Source organism: Chiloscyllium plagiosum, unplaced genomic scaffold (assembly GCF_037043375.1).
Source record: "Chiloscyllium plagiosum isolate Xiang-an unplaced genomic scaffold, Cpla_swu_hap1 HiC_scaffold_25, whole genome shotgun sequence".
NCBI classification, from domain to species: domain Eukaryota; kingdom Metazoa; phylum Chordata; class Chondrichthyes; order Orectolobiformes; family Hemiscylliidae; genus Chiloscyllium; species Chiloscyllium plagiosum.
The window spans coordinates 6,864,545-6,882,365 of record NW_028270163.1 but is presented as its reverse complement, the minus strand read 5'-3'; the positions used below and the strand labels follow the sequence as shown (position 1 = coordinate 6,882,365).

The following is a 17,821-nucleotide window of genomic DNA, read 5'->3' as shown; positions in this document are numbered from 1 at the left end:
TAGAGTCCTACAGCACAGAGCCAGGTTCTTTGGCCCAAACTGGTCCATGTCGACCAAAATGGCCATCCACGCTAACCCCATTTCCCTGCACTTGGTCCATATCCTTCTAATCCTTTCCTATCCATGCCTTTTAAATGTTGTTAACGTACCCACCTCAACCACTTCCACTGGCACATCATTCCATATGTGTACCACCCTCTGTGTAAAAAAGTTGCCCCTCAGGTTCCCTTTTATTCTTTCCCCTCTAACCTTAAACTGATGCCCTTTAGTTCTCGATTCCCCAACCCTGTGAAAAAGACTGAGTGTATTCACCCTTTCCATGCCTCTCATGATCTTATACTCCTCTATACGATTTCCTCTCAGTCTCCGATGCTCTAAGGAAAAGAGCACTTAAAATGGCAGGGAATGGACTAAGTATAGGGAAATGACATTAGTGTACCTTGGTGTTTGTTGATTGGTACAGACATGTGGGTTGAAGGGCCTGTTTAAAATCCTGTATGACACTACAACAATCCAAACCCCCACACACAATCCGAATCCCCACTCATAATCCTAACACACATGCACATGTATGTGGTTTCCGATCTCTATGTTAGGTATGTTTGCCTAAATCTCACTGAGTAGATATGTCCTCTCGCACATAAAGATATCTGGCCTTTTCATTCTATACACACACACACACATCCCTATTGTGACTAATTGAGGATTGGGACTATTTCTGAATTTAGTGCCCACACCATCTGGGCAGCTGTCTCTGATATTCCAGATCTCTGAGATTTAGGATCACGAAGAGGTTGTCTACGGCACCAATCACATTTGGCCATCTTTTGAGGGGTGGAAGAAGGGCATCATCACTAGAAGATCCTACAGTACGTACAAATGGGTAGTTAATTAAGCAAATTAGCTACTGATGTTACCAAGCAGACAGGCCTGATTTCGATGACCTGGATTGGCTTGGAGATAGTCATACTCCAAGAATTGCCCAACTTGCCTTCATGCCCATCCCAATGGGTTCAGTACTGACTCAATCACTGAGAACTTCAGTGATGAAAACAGCATTCAAACTCACTTGATGACATGGAAAGGTCCACCCAGAGCAGTTTTTCCAAAGTACTCCTTAGGTCCGTACCTCAATATGCCATGACTCTACAAAAGAAGAGAGAACAATCTGTTCAGCAACAACAAAAGGGCAATTCAAAGGTTAAACTTCAAACGCGAACAGGGGAAGGAGCCAAAGATCAATAGAAACAGGAATCAAGCCCAAACCCAAATCTCACAAAGTAACTTAGAAATGATGCAGGTGCTGTCTATTGTTTCGGCTGTTCCTTGCTTCTTCTGACAGAACACGGTGACAAGTTTAGGATCCAGCTCTATAAGTCCTTATTGCATTGTGACGAACAGACCTGATCATTATCATTCCTGAGGTTGCTTGGTGCCTCTTGACGCTCCATGATTACGGCTACAGCAATAGCAATTCCTGGCTCATGATCATGCTCTGATTTCCTGTGTGATTGTCTTTATGTGACGACTTGACCAAATGGGTATTGCTGGTCTGCTTACATTCAAATCCCCTCATGGTCCTGCTGGATATTTTATGTCATATTGACGCAAAGTGATTGCTATTTATAACATGTGATATCTTGAGTCATGGTTAGTTGCAATAAGAGAATTGAACAGCATCTTTTGTTAGTTAGACTTGCCCGTGAACACTTAGCTTTTGAAATTGTTTGTGGAGCAAGTTGCTGAAAGTACAAGCTGATAAACTGAGGGAAACCAACAGCTGGCAAAAGGGTAATTTACTGCACAGCTACTGAACCAAAGAGGATGAAGAATTATAATCACACAAGGACTGAGGAGGAAGTGTAAAATCAGGCACAGAAGCAGAGAGGGCAAGAGTTCTGTCGAAAGTTCATTAGCTTGAAACATGAACCCTGTTGTGTTATTTACAGAGACTGGCAGACCAGCTGAATATTTGCAAAATTTTCTGCTTTTAATTTCTCATTTGCAGGATGTGTTTTTAGAAGGGAAACATAGATTGCTTTATGACAGGTAAAAGGGACAGAAATAAAACGGCATTTTTAAAATCTCCACAATTAAAACTTTAAGGGAGTTGGATTGGTATGTCGAGTTGGCATGGACAAGTTGGACTTATGGGTCTGTTTCCAAGCTGTATGACACTCTCTCTGACTCCACCTTTGTACCAATTGGTTCTCAGTGCCAGAAAGGTTGATGAGCAATAATTACCTTGGCTTATTAGTTAGCAACCTTGGAGTAGTTCAGTGGTTAGCCCTACTGCCTCACAGCACCAGGCACCTCGGTTCAATCCCAGCCTTGGGTGACTGGGTAGAGTTTACATGTTCTCCCTGTGTCTGTGTGGGTTTACTCTGGGTGCTTTGGTTTCCTCATGCAGTCCAAAGATGTGCAGGCTAGGTGGATTGGCCATGCTAAATTGTCCAGGGATGTATAGGCTAGGTGGGTTAGCCATGGAAAATAGGATGCTCTTCACAGGGTTGGTTCAGATTTGTTGATCCAGATGGCCTTTTCCTGCACTGTAGGGATTGTATCTGACATGTATCTGGAGCAATCCCAGAGATACAGATACAATCCTACCCCACAAAAACCCTAAAGCCTAACATCACTTTGTTAAAAAGGTACTTGGAGAAGATTTCCTGTTGAGTTTAATTTGCATCAACTGTATAAATACAGAGACTTCACTTGATGCATTTCAACAGCGAGACAAAGGGTGAGGTAGCATTTTTCTGAGACTATTAACCAGAGAGGAACACAGCAGAAAACATTGCTTGATAATTGGATTTTTGAAAATTCATCATGGTGAATGATGCCAAGGCAGAGTGATGATACAATTAATACAGGTCATCAGAATTAATGACATAGATGATCATTAAAGTAGAAATAAGCTTGGGAAACCTGGTCATCTTGCACGAATTGGACTGAAGAGTCTGTACCCATGCTGTATGACTCTATTGCAGACAGTAGCTTTTGGATTTTTGATTTTAGCTACATTTCCACTCTTCACCTCAAGTTGTTGTATGGTTTACAACATCATTAGCAATGGTTGCCATTAGTCTCACCACAGCTTTAACAGAAGAATTTGGCCCATTGTTCAATCAGATTAGGTGACTAAGTAATCTTTTATTTATTCATAGGATGGGGGTATCTCTGTCTGGGCCAGCTTTATTGTCCATCCCTCATTGCCCAGAGGGCAGTAGAGAGTCAATCACATCACTGTGGGTCTGGAGTCACATGTAAACCAGACCAAGTAAGGATGGCAGCTTCCTTCCCTAAAGGACATTTCCCTGACAATTGATTCATGGTTATGTTAAACTTTTAATTTCAGATTTAAAAGAAAAAAATCAAGCCCAAATTCCACCATCTGCTGGGGCAGGGATTGAATCCAGGGCCCCAGAGCATTAGCTGAGTCTCTAGATTAACAGCTCAGTAATGATGCCACTAGGCTGTCACCTCCCAACTAAGTGACAAAGAGCTGAATATCCTCAGAGTCAATGAGTAAGAAAGGCTGTGGCTATTACTTACCTCCAATAGAATGATGATGACTGCTCCAAGCACACTGATAATCTCACCCACTAATCGTACACGGTCTTCGTAAGTTACGTAGCTTTCCTGCCGGAATAGGGAAAAATTCTGGAGTATTATGCAGTGATAGCTTTCATGACTTAGAAATATTTTTATTGTGATAACAATTATAATAGTTGAGGCAGACTTACAGAGGGAAATGAAAGTGACTGTGCACTCAAATCCTTCATAAGATGAACTGATTGAAAGTTATGGGTCAGGAGGAGGCTATTCAGCCCATCCTGTCTGCACTAGTTCTCCAAATGAGCATCATGACTCTGTGTGAAGATGTTAGTGCTTGGAACAGACACTTTCCATGCTAGAATTCTTCTTCATTCTTTTAATGGATGTGTCCACTATTGGCAAGGCCAGTATATGGGGTTTCCCATTCTTATATACCCTTTAAAGGATAAGGATAGGGGAGAGGGCTATCCACAATCCATCTCCTGCTGCAGATCAGGGGTTTTGACTTTTGATGTAGTACAGGTCCATAGGATAAGAGTGGGTTATGTAGATTACACACTGGGAAACAGTCGATTACATAGAGGTTTACACGGGGGAACAGTCGGTTATATAGGAATTGGCATAATCGCTAGAATCTCCCTCATTTACCACACACACACCATTCATTGCTTGATCGTTGCGATCATCATAACCAAATCAATTCTGTTCTCATGGAATGTCAATATGAGCAATCATCAGAGATATCGCCTTTTAACAATGCCCTCTTAGCAGAGAGGAAAATGAGGCCAGTGGGTGTATAACTACTGCTTTTGGGACTAACTAATCAGTTTAGATAGGTGGAGGGTAGGTGTATGGCTGTTCCTTCTAGTTTAGTTGGTACAGATTGGATAAGAGCCTGCACATTATCATTAGTTTCAGTATCACCTTCTGGTGGTCTCAGGAATATATCTGGAAATCGAGACATTTCAACTAAGATACCGAGGAAGTAACGTAACAAGGGGTCTTTGAACATTTAACAAAAGGTTTCTGGATTTTGTTTGCCCAGCCCGATTGCACTGAGCTGCAAGGTTGAGGAAATCTAAAGCACCAATCTGTCACTCACCTGCTGCCATGTCTTAATATGTTGGCAATCAGGGTGACATTATACAGTCTGTGACAACAGCTAATAGCTTTCACCTCTTCTACTTCTCAAGCTGTCAGGGTAATTCTTCCTTTTCCTCAATCTCTCCATCTCTCCACATCCATATAACCCACTGTTTCTGAATGCATACATCTACATTGCCCAATGTTTCCCAGTGTGTACCTCTATATAACCCACTGTTTCCCAGTGTGTACCTCTATATAACCCACTGTTCCCCAGTGTGTACCTCTATATAACCCACTGTTCCCCAGTGTGTACCTCTATATAACCCACTGTTTCCCAGTGTGTACCTCTATATAACCCACTGTTCCCCAGTGTGTACCTCTATAAAACCCACTGTTCCCCAGTGTGTACCTCTATATAACCCACTGTTCCCCAGTGTGTACCTCTATATAACCCACTGTTTCCCAGTGTGTACCTCTATATAACCCACTGTTCCCCAGTGTGTACCTCTATATAACCCACTGTTCCCCAGTGTGTACCTCTATATAACCCACTGTTCCCCAGTGTGTACCTCTATATAACCCACTGTTCCCCAGTGTGTACCTCTATATAACCCACTGTTTCCCAGTGTGTACCTCTATATAACCCACTGTTCCCCAGTGTATACCTCTATATAACCCACTGTTCCCCAGTGTGTACCTCTATATAACCCACTGTTCCCCAGTGTGTACCTCTATATAACCCACTGTTCCCCAGTGTGTACCTCTATATAACCCACTGTTCCCCAGTGTGTACCTCTATATAACCCACTGTTCCCCAATGTGTACTCTATATAACCTAGTGTTCCCCAGTGTGTAGATCTATATAATCCAGTGTTCCCCAGTGCGTACATCTATATAACCTACTGTTTCCCAGTGTGTACGTCTACATAACCCACTGTTCCCCAGTGTGTACCTCTATATAGCCCACTGTTCCGCAGTGCGTACCTCTATAAAACACAATATTACTGTGTGTGTGATCTATATAACCCATTTTTCCCCAGTGTACCTCTTCAAACCCAATGTTCCCCAGTGTGTGATCGAAGTAAACCTCCATTCCCCAGTGTATACCTCTATATAACTCACTGATCCCCAATGTGTATTCTGTATAACCCACTGTTCCCCAGTGTGTACCTCTATATAACCCACTGTTCCCCGGTGTGTACCTCTATATAACCCACTGTTCCCCAGTGTGTACCTCTATATAACCCACTGTTCCTCAGTGAGTACCTCTATATAACCCACTGTTCCCCGGTGTGTACCTCTATATAACCCACTGTTTCCCAGTGTGTACCTCTATAAAGCCCACTGTTCCCCAGTGTGTACCTCTATAAGACCCACTGTTTCCCAGTGTGTACCTCTATATAACCCACTGTTCCCCAGTGTGTACTTCTGTATAGCCTACAGTTCCCCAGTGTGTACCTCTATATAACCCACTGTTTCCCAGTGCGTACCTCTATATAACCCACTGTTCTCCAGGGTGTACCTCTATATAACCCACTGTTCCCCAGTGTGTACCTCTATAAAACCCACTGTTTCCCAGTGTGTACCTCTATATAACCCACTGTTCCCCGGTGTGTACCTCTATATAACCCACTGTTCCCCAGTGTGTACCTCTATATAACCCACTGTTCCCCAGTGTGTACCTCTATATAACCCACTGTTTCCCAGTGTGTACCTCTATATAACCCAATGTTTCCCAGTGTGTACCTCTACGTAACCCACTGTTTCCCAGTGTGTACCTCTATATAACCCACTGTTCCCCAGTGTGTACCTCTATAAAACCCACTGTTTCCCAGTGTGTACCTCTATAAAACCCACTGTTTCCCAGTGTGTACCTCTATATAACTCACAGTTCCCCAGGGTGCACCTCTATATAACCCACTGTTCCCCAGTGTGTAATCTATATAACTCACTGTTCCCCAGTGTGTACTCTATATAACCTAGTGTTCCCCAGTGTGTAGATCTATATAATCCAGTGTTCCCCAGTGCGTACCTCTATAAAACCCACTGTTTCCCAGTGTGTACCTCTATATAACCCACTGTTCCCCAGTGTGTACCTCTATATAACCCACAGTTCCCCAGTGTGTACCTCTATATAACCCACTGTTCCCCAGTGTGTACCTCTATATAACCCACTGTTCCCCAGTGCGTACCTCTATAAAACCCACTGTTTCCCAGTGTGTACCTCTATATAACCCACTGTTCCCCAGTGTGTACATCTCTATAACCCACTGTTCCCCAGTGTGTACCTCTATATAACCCACTGTTCCCCAGTGTGTACATCTCTATAACCCACTGTTCCCCAGTGTGTACCTCTATATAACCCACTGTTTCCCAGTGTGTACCTCTATAAAACCCACTGTTTCCCAGTGTGTACCTCTATATAACCCACTGTTCCCCAGTGTGTATCTCTATATAACCCACTGTTCCCCAGTGTGTACCTCTATATAACCCACTGTTCCCCAGTGTGTACCTCTATAAAACCCACTGTTCCGCAGTGTGTACCTCTATAAAACACAATATTGCTGTGTGTGTGATCTATATAACCCACTGTTCCCCAGTGTGTACCTCTATATAACCCACTGTTCCGCAGTGCGTACCTCTATAAAACACAATATTGCTGTGTGTGTGATCTATATAACCCATTGTTCCCCAGTGTACCTCTTCAAACTCAATGTTCCCCAGTGTGTGATCTAAGTAACCCTCCATTCCCCAGTGTATACCTCTATATAACTCACTGATCCCCAATGTGTATTCTGTATAACCCACTGTTCCCCAGTGTGTACCTCTATATAACCCACTGTTCCCAAGTGTGTACCTCTATATAACCTACTGTTCCCCAGTGTTTACCTCTATATAACCCACTGTTCCCCAGTTTGTAATCTTTATAACCCAATGATACCCAGTGTGTATCTCTATATAACTCACTGTTCCCCAGTGTGTACTCTATATAACCTAGTGTTCCCCAGTGTGTAGATCTATATAATCCAGTGTTCCCCAGTGCGTACCTCTATAAAACCCACTGTTTCCCAGTGTGTACCTCTATATAACCCACTGTTCCCCAGTGTGTACCTCTATATAACCCACAGTTCCCCAGTGTGTACCTCTATATAACCCACTGTTCCCCAGTGTGTACCTCTATATAACCCACTGTTCCCCAGTGCGTACCTCTATAAAACCCACTGTTTCCCAGTGTGTACCTCTATATAACCCACTGTTCCCCAGTGTGTACATCTCTATAACCCACTGTTCCCCAGTGTGTACCTCTATATAACCCACTGTTCCCCAGTGTGTACATCTCTATAACCCACTGTTCCCCAGTGTGTACCTCTATATAACCCACTGTTTCCCAGTGTGTACCTCTATAAAACCCACTGTTTCCCAGTGTGTACCTCTATATAACCCACTGTTCCCCAGTGTGTATCTCTATATAACCCACTGTTCCCCAGTGTGTACCTCTATATAACCCACTGTTCCCCAGTGTGTACCTCTATAAAACCCACTGTTCCGCAGTGTGTACCTCTATAAAACACAATATTGCTGTGTGTGTGATCTATATAACCCACTGTTCCCCAGTGTGTACCTCTATATAACCCACTGTTCCGCAGTGCGTACCTCTATAAAACACAATATTGCTGTGTGTGTGATCTATATAACCCATTGTTCCCCAGTGTACCTCTTCAAACTCAATGTTCCCCAGTGTGTGATCTAAGTAACCCTCCATTCCCCAGTGTATACCTCTATATAACTCACTGATCCCCAATGTGTATTCTGTATAACCCACTGTTCCCCAGTGTGTACCTCTATATAACCCACTGTTCCCAAGTGTGTACCTCTATATAACCTACTGTTCCCCAGTGTTTACCTCTATATAACCCACTGTTCCCCAGTTTGTAATCTTTATAACCCAATGATACCCAGTGTGTATCTCTATATACTCACTGTTCCCCAGTGTGTACCTCAATATATCCTACTCTTCCCCATTGAGTGTCTATAATTCACTATATGCCCACTGTTCCCCAGTGTGTACTTCTGTATAGCCTACAGTTCCCCAGTGTGTACCTCTATATAACCCACTGTTCCCTAGTGTGTACCTCTATATAACACACTGTTCCCTAGTGTGTACCTCTATATAACCCACTGTTCCCCAGTGTGTACCTCTATATAACCCACTGTTCCCCAGTGTGTACCTCTAAATAACACACTGTTCCCCAGTGTGTACCTCTATATAACCCACTGTTCCCTAGTGTGTACCTCTATATAACACACTGTTCCCTAGTGTGTACCTCTATATAACCCACTGTTCCCCAGTGTGTACCTCTATAAAACCCACTGTTCCCCTGTGTGTACCTCTATATAACCCACTGTTCCCCTGTGTGTACCTCTATATAACCCACTGTTCCCCAGTGTGTACCTCTATAGAACCCACTGTTCCCCAGTGTGTCCCTCTATATAACCCACTGTTCCCCAGTGTGTACCTCTATAGAACCCACTGTTCCCCAGTGTGTCCCTCTATATAACCCACTGTTCCCCAGTGTGTCCCTCTATATAACCCACTGTTCCCCAGTGTGTCCCTCTATATAACCCACTGTTCCCCAGTGTGTCCCTCTATATAACCCACTGTTCCCCAGTGTGTCCCTCTATATAACCCATTGTTCCCCAGTGTGTAATCTACATAACCCAGTGTTCCCCAGTCTGTACTTTATATAACCTATTGCCCCTGAGTGTGTACCTCTATATAAACCATTGTTCCCCAGTGTGTACCTTTGTATAACCCACTGTTCCCCAGTGTGTAATCGACATAAACCACTGTTCCCAGGTGTGTACCTCTGTATAACCCACTGTTCCCCAGTGTGTAATCGACATAGCCCACTGTTCCCCAATATCTACCTCTATATAACGCACTGTTCCATATCGTGTACCTCTATATAATCCAGTGTTCCCGTGTGTGATCGAAATAACGCACTGTTCCCCAGTGTTAACTTCTATATAACCCAACGTTTCCCAGTGTGTACCTCTATATAACCCACTGTCCCCCAGTGTATACTCTATATAACCCAGTATTCCCGAGTGTGTACTCTATATAACCTAGTGTTCCCCAGTGTGTACATCTATATAACCCAGTGTTCCCTAGTGCGTACATCTATATAACCTACTGTTTCCCAGTGTGTACTCTACATAATCCACTGTTCCCCAGTGTGTACCTCTATATAACCCAGTGTTCCCCAGTGTGTACATCTCTATAACCCAGTGTTCCCCAGTGTGTACCTCTATAAAACCCACTGTTTCCCAGTGCGTACCTCTATATAACCCACTGTTCCGCAGTGTGTACCTCTATAAAACACAATATTGCTGTGTGTGTGATCTATATAACCCATTGTTCCCCAGTGTACCTCTTCAAACCCAATGTTCCCCAGTGTGTGATCTAAGTAACCCTCCATTCCCCAGTGTATACCTCTATATAACTCACTGATCCCCAATGTGTATTCTGTATAACCCACTGTTCCCCAGTGTGTACCTCTATATAACCCACTGTTCCCAAGTGTGTACCTCTATATAACCCACTGTTCCCAAGTGTGTACCTCTATATAACCCACTGTTCCCCAGTGTGTACCTCTATATAACCCACTGTTCCCAAGTGTGTACCTCTATATAACCCACTGTTCCCCAGTGTGTACCTCTATATAACCCACTGTTCCCAAGTGTGTACCTCTATATAACCCACTGTTCCCCAGTGTGTACCTCTATATAACCCACTGTTCCCAAGTGTGTACCTCTATATAACCCACTGTTCCCCAGTGTGTACCTCTATATAACCCACTGTTCCCCAGTGTGTACCTCTACATAACCCACTGTTCCCAAGTGTGTACCTCTATATAACCTACTGTTCCCCAGTTTGTAATCTTTATAACCCAATGATACCCAGTGTGTATCTCTATATAACCCACTGTTCCCCAGTGTGTACCTCAATATATCCTACTCTTCCCCATTGAGTGTCTATAATTCACTATATGCCCACTGTTCCCCAGTGTGTACTTCTGTATAGCCTACAGTTCCCCAGTGTGTACCTCTATATAACACACTGTTCCCTAGTGTGTACCTCTAAATAACACACTGTTCCCCAGTGTGTCCCTCTATATAACCCACTGTTCCCCAGTGTGTACCTCAATATATCCTACTCTTCCCCATTGAGTGTCTATAATTCACTATATGCCCACTGTTCCCCAGTGTGTACTTCTGTATAGCCTACAGTTCCCCAGTGTGTACCTCTATATAACACACTGTTCCCTAGTGTGTACCTCTAAATAACACACTGTTCCCCAGTGTGTCCCTCTATATAACCCACTGTTCCCCAGTGTGTACCTCAATATATCCTACTCTTCCCCATTGAGTGTCTATAATTCACTATATGCCCACTGTTCCCCAGTGTGTACTTCTGTATAGCCTACAGTTCCCCAGTGTGTACCTCTATATAACACACTGTTCCCTAGTGTGTACCTCTAAATAACACACTGTTCCCCAGTGTGTCCCTCTATATAACCCACTGTTCCCCAGTGTGTCCCTCTATATAACCCACTGTTCCCCAGTGTGTCCCTCTATATAACCCACTGTTCCCCAGTGTGTCCCTCTATATAACCCACTGTTCCCCAGTGTGTCCCTCTATATAACCCATTGTTCCCCAGTGTGTAATCTACATAACCCAGTGTTCCCCAGTCTGTACTTTATATAACCTATTGCCCCTGAGTGTGTACCTCTATATAAACCATTGTTCCCCAGTGTGTACCTTTGTATAACCCACTGTTCCCCAGTGTGTAATCGACATAAACCACTGTTCCCAGGTGTGTACCTCTGTATAACCCACTGTTCCCCAGTGTGTAATCGACATAGCCCACTGTTCCCCAATATCTACCTCTATATAACGCACTGTTCCATATCGTGTACCTCTATATAATCCAGTGTTCCCGTGTGTGATCGAAATAACGCACTGTTCCCCAGTGTTAACTTCTATATAACCCAACGTTTCCCAGTGTGTACCTCTATATAACCCACTGTCCCCCAGTGTATACTCTATATAACCCAGTATTCCCGAGTGTGTACTCTATATAACCTAGTGTTCCCCAGTGTGTACATCTATATAACCCAGTGTTCCCTAGTGCGTACATCTATATAACCTACTGTTTCCCAGTGTGTACTCTACATAATCCACTGTTCCCCAGTGTGTACCTCTATATAACCCAGTGTTCCCCAGTGTGTACATCTCTATAACCCAGTGTTCCCCAGTGCGTACATCTATATAACCCAGTGTTCCCCAGTGTGTACCTCTATATAACCCAGTGTTCCCCAGTGTGTAATCGACATAAACCAGTGCTCCCCAGTGTGTACCTCGAAATAACCCAGTGTTCCCCAGTGTGAACATCTATATAACCCAGTGTTCCCTAGTGTGTACATCTATATAGCTTACTGTTTCCCAGTGTGTACTCTACATAACTCACTGTTTCCCCGGTGTGTACCTCTATATAACCCACTGTTTCCCAGTGTATACCTCTATATAACCCACTGTTCCTCAGTGTGTACCAGTATATAACCTAATGCTCCACAGTGTGTACTCTACATAACCCACTGTTTCCCAGTGTGTACCTCTATATAACCCACTGTTCCCCAGTGTATACCTCTACATAACCCACTGTTCCCCAGTGTGTACATCTATATAACCCACTGTTCTCCAGTGTGTACTGCATATAGCCCACTGTTCCCCAATATCTACCTCTATATAATCCACTGTTCCCCAATGTGTACCTCTATATAACCCACTGTTCCCCAGTGTGTACATCTATATAACCCACTGTTCTCCAGTGTATACCTCTACATAACCCACTGTTCCCCAGTGTGTACATCTATATAACCCACTGTTCTCCAGTGTGTACTGCATATAGCCCACTGTTCCCCAATATCTACCTCTATATAATCCACTGTTCCCCAGTGTGTAATCTACATAGCCCACTGTTCCCCAATATCTACCTCTAAATAACGCACTGTTCCATATCGTGTACCTCTATATAATCCAGTGTTCCTCTGTGTGTGATCTATATAACGCACTGTTCCCCAGTGTTAACTTCGATATAACCTAATGTTTCCCAGTGTGTACCTCTAAATAGCCCACTGTTCCCCAGTGTGTAACTCTATATAACCCGCTGTTCCTCTGTATAACCTACTGTTTCCCAGTGTGTACCTCTAACCTACTGTTCCCCAGTGTGTACCTCTACATAACCCACTGTACCCCAGTGTGTACCTCTATATAACCCGCTGTACCCCAGTGTGTAATCTATGTAACCTACTGTTCCCCAGTGTGTACCTCTAACCCACTGTACCCCAGTGTGTAATCTATGTAACCTACTGTTCCCCAGTGTGTACCTCTAACCTACTGTTCCCCAGTGTGTACCTCTACATAATCCACTGTTCCCCAGTGTGTAATCTATTCAACCTACTGTTCCCCAATGTGTACCTCTATACAGTACACTGTTCCTGAGGATGACCTCTATAAATACCATGGTTTCCCAGTGTGTACCTCTGTAAATCCAATGGTTCCCCAGTGTGTACACTGTGTCTAATGAGGCTACACGCAGTAATGCTTGTCTTATTTAAAGCTCTTGGTTGACAGAACAAGCTGCGAAAGCCTGAGACATGTTTGTGAAACGGTGTACCTCTGTGCTGTCTGCTATTTCCCTAACTGTACCTTGTTAAATTGCAGTATCCCCCTAGTCATTGTTTCTTCCTCTGTTTACATACAGAGCTCCAGCGCTTCTGTTAGCTGAACAGTATCGCTGTCTACATCACCCAATATTCCTCAATATGTCCCCAATCCACTATACCTACATCTTTTATTTGACCTTCCACTAAATTGGTGCTGACACCAAATTGAGCCATTTAAAATCAGGTAACTTTGATTCTTAATAAGAGTATATTGAGGGTGGGCGGATTATGTGAGGTATGGTGCTATGTACTGACCTGCAGTGTTCTCTCAACATACAATGTGGTGTCCCTCTCACTGGTGGCATTGTCAGGCCTTGGTTTCAGTGGGCGATAGACACAGCAGAAGGTGAAGATGGTGATGTAGACTAGATATAAGAATGCCAGGAGTCGAAAATAATACATCCCGTAGCTATTCCACTTTAACTGGAGGAGTTCCTTCATGGGGGATAGGCGGAGGATCTTCAGGGCCTGTGCAGTGAGACAGGGGAGAGGAAATGTATTGTTGCTGTTTTCTTTCCTTTATTACTCCCATTTTCCCTAACAGGTCTCCTCTCCCAGCGCTTTCCCAGTTACCTCCTTGTTTTGACTGGAAACCACCAGCTGCAGCACAGAGAGGTCATCACTCCATGAATCGATCTCTGAGAGGTCATAGTAAGTGGTGGTCAGTGGGCCATAGGGTCGCTGCACATTGTGTTCCTTCTTTTGCAACAGGTGCTGGAACATCTGAAAGAAAATGCAACTGCGTCAAAGCTCAACTGAAGGAGATTTTAACGGGAATAGAAATGGGGAACGATGGAAATGGACAGTCTGTCACTATCACACCAACATACAGGATGGATGGCCAGGTTGCCTGTTCTCTCAAGCCTGCCCCATGATGGCCAGAGCATCAAGATTCAACACTTCCTCCTTCATTTCATTGATCAACTCTCAAACGCTTCTGCATTTTGTTGAAATGCTAAATGAGTGCGAGCTCCTTTCTGGGACATTAATCTGCTCTATGTGTAACAGACCGTCTGTCATTCCTTCATCTCTCTGACCTATCCCTTTGATGAGTGCAAATACATGAAGATTCAAACATGCAGCTCCCCTGATGACCTAGCTGTCAGCTTACAGTCTCTCAGTTTTCGTATCACCTTGGAAAATCTTACTTTTACCTTCGCCGTCCCCTCTATAAATTTGTTGCAATATGAGTTCACCAAAGTTGTGGAAACTCTGTTTACCATAACTCCTTTGTTTTTTTTTTCAATTCTATTGCTCTGGAAAAGGGATAAAATGAATCAGTCACTGTTCTGAGTCCTGTTTGTGGTCATCCCTCTCTTGGGGATTTTGGTCAAACTTTGCAGTGCCGCCTGCAACAGTTGAATGGCCTCCCGGTGCTAGGTTCAAATGCAAAGAGCAACAACTTTGGCAAAATGACGGAACATGACAACATCCATAGAACCAGATTTCAAAGGCACAAGGCGAGAATAGGAGACAAATGTGCAGGGGGGCAATTGAAAGGGATACTGAAGTTGCTGACCTGAATGTTTCCTTGGTCCGCTGCAAGTTTGATGGGAGTCAGTCCATTCCTGTTGACGATCATGTCAACTGCAGTCTCGTTCTCTGGCTTGTCGTAGGACAGAATTACATCGTACATCTGTGGGATGAAGGGCCTTTTAGGCTGGAGCACTAGAACATGCAGAACTGTGTTACCTGAGAAAAGGGCACATCAGCATTGAAGGCGTGAGAAATCTCTGACCTCCCCTCTCTGACTATCATCTCCAACCAGCCAGGGGATGCCCAGTCTTTTGCAGAGCTGCTACCTCTTTATTGCGTTCACAGGAAGAAGGTGAACTGTCAGCTGTCAGAGGTACAGGGGGGATTTGAGGAAGGAGTTTTTCACCCCAAGGGTTGTGCTTATCTGGAACTCATTGTATAAAAGAGGAGTGGACATGAAAATCCGCAAAACATTTAAGAATATTTAGGTGAGCACTTAAAACACCATAGCATATGGACCAAGTGCTGGAAAATGGGATTACAATTGATAGATGCTTGATAACCAGCCAGCACAGACCTGATGGGCTGAAGGGTGCTTTTGCCATGCTGTAAAAACTTTATAACGCTATGAACACTGAGCTTGACTACTTCAGACCATGAAATCTGACCTCCATTTTGATACTTCTTCCCCGCTGTCTAAGTCTCTTTTTCCTGTTTTTGCTTTCGGTCAGAGGTGAACATTATTCTGCTATTAACACTACTCTGGATCACAACCTTCACTACAACTATCACCGCTTGCTCCAATGACAACATTAACGTTTAATCTTCCCTCACCCTGTCACCTCACCCTAACCTTCCCTTCTGTTCTAAAAACTCCTCCTCTTTTTCTCACCTGCACAGCACCCATCACATTTCCATCTCCTTCAGTCCCAAAGAAGAGTAATTTGGAGAGTCGCAGGTGGATAGGATAGTGAAGAAGGCGTTTGGTATGCTTTCCCTTATTAGTCAGAGTATTGAGTACAGGAGTTGGGACGTCATGTTGCGGCTGTACAGGACATTGGTTAGGCCACTGTTGGAATATTGTTGGAATATTGCATGCAATTCTGGTCTCCTTCCTATCGGAAAGATGCTATGAAATTTGAAAGGGTTCAGAAATGATTTACAAGGATGTTCCCAGGGTTGAGGGTTTGAGCTACAGGGAGAAGCTGAACAGGCTGAGGCTGTTTTCCCTGGAGCGTCGGAGGCATGGAACTTCCAGAGGAAGTGGTGGAGGCTGATGCAATTGCAACATTTAAAAGGCATCTGGATGGGTATATGACTAGGAAGGGTTTGGCGGGATATTGGCTGGGTACTGGCAGGTGGGACTAGATTGGGTTGGGATATCTGGTCAGCATGGACGGGTTGGACCGAAGGGTTTGTTTCCATGCTGTACATCTCTATGACTCAAAACATTAACTTTTTTTTTTAAGATTAGATTCCCTACAGCATGGAAACAGGCCCTTTGGCCCAAGAAGTCCACACCGATCCTCCGAAGAGTAATCCACACAGACCCATTTCCCTCTGATTGATGCACCTAACACTATCTGCAATTTAGCATGGCCAATTCACCTGACCTGCACATCTTTGGACTGTGGGAGGAAACCAGAGCACCCGGAGGAAACCCACGCAGACATGGGGAGAATGTGCAAACTCCACACAGACAGTCACCTGAGACCCTGAGACCGGGGACCCTGATGCTGTGAGGCAGCAGTGCTAACCACAGAGCTCTCTCTCTCTTTCTCTCTCTCTCCAGATACAGCCGGCCGTACTGCATTGATCCAGCACTTTCTGTTCCTATTTCCTTAAACAGCAATGTGAGAATAGTCAGACAATCTATTGTGGGATGATCATTGAGGGACTTTATTGCACAGGACAGTGGAAAGATCTCCACTGCTGACCTTTCAAATTGTGTCATGGGATGTTTTTATGTCCATATGAGAGGGCAGACTCAATGACTCATCTGAGAGTGTGGCTCTCTGACAGTGTCAGCCTAGGCTTTGTCCTTCCGTCCCGAAGGTGGGGCCTGACAAATGTCCAACCAACTGATCCAGGCTGAGACACCCTTTGATCACAGACAGAAAAGGAAAATCGCAAAGCTATCAGTCCCAGCATAAACGACAGTGAAAGTGTGTTGGGGTGAGGGGAAAAGGTAAAATAACCCGACCCATTCATAATTCCAGTCAGGAAGAATAGCGATGGTGGGGGAGGAGCTGGGAAGCTGAATGTTCAGCTGCTGGGGAGATCCCTTAAAATTAAATTTAAAAGGAATTGGGAATCTGGGTAAGTCAGAGAGAGGACAGACCACTCATTAACGCTTTGAGTCTTTCAAGAAAACAGGGAAGTTGTAGTCACTGCTAAGAAGATCAACTACAGATAGAGTCTTTTCTGATGATGGGACGTGGGCGTCGCTGGCTTGGCCAACATTTCTAACCCGTCCCGCATTGCCCAGAGGCAGCCAATCACATAGGTGTGGGTCCGGAGTCACAGGTTAGGCCAGAAAGCCAACAACAATGCAAACATGCGAAGCATCCCTGGAAGTCTTGACCTGTCACTCTAAGGTACAGTTTTATCAAGTCATCTTCCTGCGGGTTAACAGCGAAATCAAATTGAAGGGTGCCGTGTTCTGACTCTTACCTAGGTAGTCCTGTGCCCTAATGTCTGCCCCATTTTCAACCAGAATCCGGATGATCTCTGCATTCCCAACACAAGCAGCGAAGGACAACACGTGCTCACCTGGACAAAGAAATAAGGCCTCGATTACCAACTGAAGGAAACGCAATGTACACAGTGGATGGAAATGCTCTGTTTAAGCAATTCCTAGGAAGCTCTTTGCCAAGTGCCAAGAGGTTGACTGTAAATACAGATAATGATG

General features: G+C 44.2%; 1 protein-coding gene across 1 annotated transcript in view; it reads right to left on the bottom strand.

Moving 5' to 3' along the window:
* trpv6 (transient receptor potential cation channel, subfamily V, member 6) overlaps window positions 1-17,821 on the bottom strand; it is a 59,526-nt gene that overhangs the window by 16,488 nt on the left and 25,217 nt on the right. Inside the window, exons 5-10 of the mRNA XM_043714239.2 lie at window positions 17,584-17,682; window positions 14,954-15,126; window positions 14,008-14,157; window positions 13,690-13,902; window positions 3,556-3,642; window positions 1,070-1,146 (exon numbers count right to left, since the gene is read on the bottom strand). Of these exons, the coding sequence (XP_043570174.2) occupies window positions 1,070-1,146; window positions 3,556-3,642; window positions 13,690-13,902; window positions 14,008-14,157; window positions 14,954-15,126; window positions 17,584-17,682 (799 nt within the window). The remainder of the gene's footprint in view (window positions 1-1,069; window positions 1,147-3,555; window positions 3,643-13,689; window positions 13,903-14,007; window positions 14,158-14,953; window positions 15,127-17,583; window positions 17,683-17,821) is intronic.